This window comes from Peromyscus maniculatus, chromosome 11 (assembly GCF_049852395.1).
Source record: "Peromyscus maniculatus bairdii isolate BWxNUB_F1_BW_parent chromosome 11, HU_Pman_BW_mat_3.1, whole genome shotgun sequence".
Taxonomy (NCBI): domain Eukaryota; kingdom Metazoa; phylum Chordata; class Mammalia; order Rodentia; family Cricetidae; genus Peromyscus; species Peromyscus maniculatus.
The window spans coordinates 49,275,821-49,281,984 of NC_134862.1; the positions used below are offsets into that span (position 1 = coordinate 49,275,821).

General features: G+C 39.7%; 1 protein-coding gene across 1 annotated transcript in view; it reads left to right on the plus strand.

Annotated features, from left to right (window-relative positions):
• Window positions 1-243, plus strand: part of Aspm (assembly factor for spindle microtubules) — a 55,039-nt gene extending 54,796 nt beyond the window's left edge. The window contains exon 27 of the mRNA XM_016000960.3: window positions 4-243. Coding sequence (XP_015856446.1) covers window positions 4-106 — 103 coding nt within the window. The 3' untranslated portion in view covers window positions 107-243. The remainder of the gene's footprint in view (window positions 1-3) is intronic.
• The last annotated feature ends 5,921 nt before the right edge of the window (window positions 244-6,164 follow it).

Sequence of the window (6,164 nt, forward strand, 5' to 3'; positions counted from 1 at the left end):
CAGACTTAAGCCACAGTGGGTTTTGAGGCGTGACAATGTGGAAGAAATCACAAATTCATTGCAAGCTATTCAACTGGTGATGGATACCCTTGGCATTCCTTATTAGTAAATGGAAACATTTTCAGTGTAGCACTGTTAAAAAAGAAATCTTACGCCAATCATGGATACGTGGAGCAGTTTTTACTTCAGTGTAAACTTTTGAAATATTACTTTGTATAAAATAAAAATATATATTACAAGTTACTGAGTTGTTTGTGAAATTCTTCATTTTTACTGTTTTTTTTTTAATTATTGAGGTTATAAGTTAATTTTTCCCTTCCATTTTCTCCTCCAAACCCTTCCATATGCCACCCCCTGCTCTCCTTCAAATTCATGGCCTCTGTTTACTAATTATTAGGCATGCATATGTGTATTTCTCTATACATGTACATTTCTAAATAAAACGTGTTAAGTCCCCATTATGTCACTTGTATGTATGTGTTCAGAGATGACTAGTTGGCAGTGGCTCTATGCATATGAAAGCCTACTTTGTCATAAGATGATTACAATATTTGTGTCTGTCAACTTAAATTATTTCTTTGAATGTGATATTCATAAAGGAAAAATATTATCTCTAATTTATACATAAGTTGAGGCACATTTTTATAGAAAATATTGGAAATTGAAGATGAGTCTGCAATCTTATATGAGAGAATATAAAGTAACCTCAGGTACTATATGCTTTAAATTTCCTTTTTCTCTTAGTTTTCTGTTGCTGTAAAGAGATACCATGACCACTGCAACTCTTATAAAAGAAAGCATTTAATTGGGGCTTCCTTTCAGTTTCAGAGGTTAATCCATTATCATCATGGCTGGGAGTATGGTGGCATGCAGGTAGACATAGTGCTGGAGAAGTAGCTGAGAGTTCTACATCCTGATCTGCAGATAGAGAGACTCTGGGCCTGGCATGGGCTTTTGAAATGTCATTGCCCCCCACCCCCCAGTGGTACACTTCCTCCAAGAAGGCTGCTCTTAATCCAGTGGTTCTCAACCTTCCTATTGCTGCCACCATTTACAGTTCTTCATGTTGTGGTGACCCCTAACCATACAATTATTTTGTTGCTACTTTATAACTGTAATTTTTCTATTGTTATGAATCATAATGTAAATGTCAGATATGCAGGATATCTAATGTGTGACCCCCCAAAGGGGTCATGACCCACAGGTTGAGAACCACTGATTAGGCCCTAATCCTTTCAAACACTACCACACTCTGGTGAAGTATTCAACTCTGAACCTATGGGGGACGTTCTTATTCAAACCACCACACTTTTGCTGATACAAAAGTATCCCACAAGAGCAACTTAAACAGTTAATTTTGGCTTGTAATTCAAGAGTGTAGTCTATTGCAGTGTGGAAGTCACAGCAGTGGGAACTTGAAGCAGTTGGTCATGTTTCATCCACTGTCAAGAAGCAGCGATCAATGCTTGTGTTTGCTCTCCTTTTTATATAGTCCGGGATCTCAACCTAGGGAATGGCTGCAGTGGGTAGGTCTTCTCAGTTGCTGCAATCAAGATAATACTTAATGGGAATGCCCAGAGACATGTTTCCCAGGTTATTCTAGGTCTCACCAAGTTGACAATTGAGATTAACCATTACAACCTGGAAGGTGCTCTCATTTGCATCTTTTGTTGGCAAAGTGTTCAATTAGATGAACATGATTTTGCTATTACAATATCACAGTTGGACTTTTTTAGACACTAAAATTCTGAACTTTGGGTGAATTGGGGTTCAAATTTGAAAGTGATTCAACTTTAAAATCGCTTGCTTTTTTTTTTTTGTTTGTTTTGTTTTGTTTTTCGAGACAGGGTTTCTCTGTGTAGCTTTGTGCCTTTCCTGGAACTCACTTGGTAGCCCAGGATGGGCCTCGAACTCACAGAGATCCGCCTGGCTCTGCCTCCCGAGTGCTGGGATTAAAGGCGTTCGCCACCACCGCCCAGCTGAAATCTCTTTCTTTTACTGGTATCTGATCATTCTAGGGCCATGGGGAGTTGAAAGGTTTCAGGTGTGGAGCCAGTTTATCAACTACCTTTAACCCCCCATACCCTTCATTGCCCACCTCTATGTATGTTCTCACATCCTTTTCACTCTAGGATGAAGCTTTGGGCTGTCTTCATAGAAAACCACTAGCTTCTAGCAACCTAGAAGCTAAGACTCCATCAAAAACGTCTGGTGTTCACAGCTGAGTTTCATTGCTGTAACCTAGCTCCCTACAGTCCCACCTATATACTTGGCAAGTGCTCTCATTTATGATTTTTTTTTTGCCCTTATAACTCTATAAATCTTATTAAACCTCTTCTGTGTTGGAACACATTATTCAGCTACAACCAGAATCCATGGTCAGCCGCGATCATAGATACGTGGCTCAGTATAAATGACTGCTTACTCCCTGTAAGATGAAAGCTGTACTTTCTGTTGACAGAGTGAACTTGTGTGGAAAAAAAAAATCTTCACAGGAATCCCTGAAGTATATATAGGATGTGTGAAGCCTCCAGGCTATGAAAGACATTCATATGTCAGAAGGTTGGTGCAATCCATCTCAAGGGCAATGTCAGCAAGGATTGTCTAGATTTTATGTGCATACTCACTTAGATTTTAGACTATACTCTGCCATGTCCCTTTTAGTAAACTTATAAGCTTAAGTTACCTGCTTCCTTGAACTTTGTGAGTATTTATACCAACCCATAATCCTGAGAAGGGCATTGCTAAAAACCTTAATTTATAGTCAAATTAGAAGTATAGGTAGCATGGTGACCAGGTGTCTGAAGTGTAATGCATAGTTTTTGGAGTTTTTTAAACTGTAATTAAGATCTTTGGTTCGTAATTTAATTGTAAGATAGCTAGTTGGCATGGAAAATTTTCCATATATTTGGCATTATGTGTTGAATATAGAGGAAGACAGATGGGGATGTAATGTGTATTTGTATGTGTGTACCGTTTATTTTGATTTGAACTGTACTGTAGTTCTGTACTGTACTGTACAGAACTGTCCTGTAGTTTCTGGGTATGACTAGGTATTGTCAGCTCAAGACGGTCTGCTCTAAGATGCTCAGTGCCCCATGGTGGGCACACTAGACACACATCGCACAAATACACTAGCTATACTACAAAGTAAAGAATAAAAACATAGCATTACAATAATAATCAGGACATAAAGCCAACAAGAAAACAAAACAGTAACCAACAAAATAGCTAATTAAAAAATTATTCTTTGAAGTTTTCAAACTTACAGTGTATATTTATTATATCCACCCACTGTCTTCCTCAAACTCCCCCTAGTACCTCTCACTCTCTTGATGTCTTTTAAAAAATTATTATTAACTCCAGAATCCAGTTAATGCTTTCCATATGCACACAAGGGTGTGGTCTTCCACAGGGGCCTAGCAACCTACCAGTAGTCACATTCCCAAGTGAGTGACTCCAGCTCCCTCAGCAGCAAATCAACTGCAAGTAACTCCTCCCATGGGGTGGAGCCTTTGGGGCCCTTTCCCCATCCATGTTAGAACTTGTCTGGCCTAATTTTGTGCAGTTCTTGTGTATGTAGCTCCAGCTGTTGTGAGCTGATGTGTGTAACAAGTGTGCTTTCCAGAAGTCAGTATTTGACAGCTCCCTTCTGCTCGGCCACCTTTCCCATTCCTTCTGATTCTTCTGCAAAGTTTCCTGAGTTGGATAGAGGAAGTTTGATATACATGATTTGCTCAAGATTGAGTATTCAGTTTTGTTGTTGTTTTGTTTTGAGACCGGTTTCACTGTGTTTTGTAACCCTGGCTGTCCTGGTACTACCTCTAGACCAGGCAAACTTACAGAGATCCACCTGCCTCTGCCTCCCCAGTGCTGGGGGCATTAAAGGCATGTGCTACCACCACCCTGTTTGAGTACTCAGCTTTTATACTGGGCCACTTTCCATTACCTACTGTAAAAAGAAGCTTCTCTAACCAAGGTGGAGAGTAGCTTAGATCTAAGCATATGAACATAAATATTTAGAATTCGCCTTGACAGCCTGACCATTTAACAAAACGACAGGTTCTCCCTAGGGCCTATGATCTCTGCATCCCTGGGCTTTGACCATACTTCCTGTACCAGGCATGAAATCCCTGCTGTGGTACAGACCTCAGTCCAGTCAGAAAACTGCTGTTTACCATCTCACTATTGTACCATGGGACACATCTTACCCGTACGTTGGTATTGAAATATGCAGGGTCCAGTTCTGGGTAAGACCACTGGTGTTAATTTCTCCCCAGGAGCCTGTATAGCATCTTCTGGCCCTGTGTCAGCCAACCATCTGAGTTTCCCAGCCAGTTTCAGATTGATTTCTCTGTGTCCTGTATCCAAGATGAGTGGTGTCTTCAGCAGTAGAGTCTTACCATTTAATTATGGTGGGCCACCAAGAACTGGCAATAACCTATGTTTGAGGGTGCCTCAGGTTTCACTGACCAATAACTCAGAATTATATCCCAGGCTTAGCACTGAGGATTTCATTTACTGACCCATGTCTTCTGGGGACAGCAATGTCAGCCACAAAGGTACTCCTTTGATATATATAATTTACATACACACACACATATATATATATATATACATATATATATATATATATATATATATATATATATATCACATATATAATTAGCCTACAAACTAATGGATTTCCATAAGGTGTTTTCATATACCCTTTAAGTTGTAGATAACCCATGGCCTACCATCTCCTATCTTCAACCATCTGTTCCTCACTTAAACCATTAATTCCTAATATTTCCATGTAGATGTAATTCTGAACAGTTTTATTAAATAAGAAACATAGAGACAAATGCAGAGTTAAAAACCCAAGCGGTCAGAGCAGCAGCCAAGAGCTAAGACCAAGACTGCCTTCTTACCCCTCACTGTTGCTGTCGTCCTTCCCCTCAGAAAGAGAGCTACTTCCTGTGTGTCTGTCTTTTTATCGACTTTCTGTTCTGCCTTCTCATTGGTTCTAAGCCCAACCACATGACTTCCTCGTCACTGCCTGTCTATTCAGACCTCCAGGTCTCTAAGGTTGGTATTGAGATTAAAGGCATGTGTCTTCATGCTGGCTGTATCCTTGAACACACAGAGAATTTGCCTGTCATGTGATAGGGATTAAGGGTGTGTGCTACCACTGCCAGACTTCTGCTAAATGGCTCGCTATTGGTTCTGACCCCCAGGCAACTTTATTTATTAACATACAAATAAAATCACATTTCAGCACAAATAAAATATCACCATATTTCCCCTTTTTCCTTCCATGTTAATTGTGTTCTCCTATTTGCTCTGATTGAATATTCCTTGAGTTGGATGACCATTGATCTCCACATAGCTTTTGTGTACCCTTCATTTGGCTAAATTTTCTGCCAATACTTCATTTCCACACACACCCGAACGTCTCCAGTACTTGAACTTTCCTGCCTCCAATATTGCCTTGCTCTGCTTTCATTTTACTTCCCCTTGCCCCAAGCGCCCCCACATCCCCACAGTGGCCCGTTCGTAGATTCCTGGCTTCAACATACAAAAGACTCAAAGCTAGGACTTAACATTAGAGAGGACAGGTGCTGTTCGTCCACTGTGCATCCATGACTTCAGGATGATTTTTTTTAGTTTCACTCATCACAATAGCAATTTATGTCTTTGGATTATTGTAAATGAAAATGGGCAAAAATCCTTGATTTTGAGAACAATAGAGTAGGGGCTGGACAAGAGAGCTTAATAGATGAGAGCATTTGCTGAGAACCTGGGTTTGTTTTACAACACCCATTCATAGCCATCCATAACTAGAGTTCCGGGCACCCTCTTATGGATTTTGTGAACATCAGACATTCACGTATGTGGTATACATATAGGAACTATATAAGAAAACACATACATGTGAAAATCTTCTTGAAAATAATTGAAGAAAATGGTTAAATGGATTTTATAAAACCACAACTATCCTGTCTGTTATTTAGGAGAAACTCACATTGATTTAAAGATACAAACAGACTGAACAAAAACATTCCATTCAAATGATAACCAGTGGAGAGGAAGTGTGATTATAGCAGACAAACAATTTAAATAAAACAGTCATAAGCTGATAACCAGCAGCATGCCTTTGGGCTTTCAGAACTGTGAGCTAA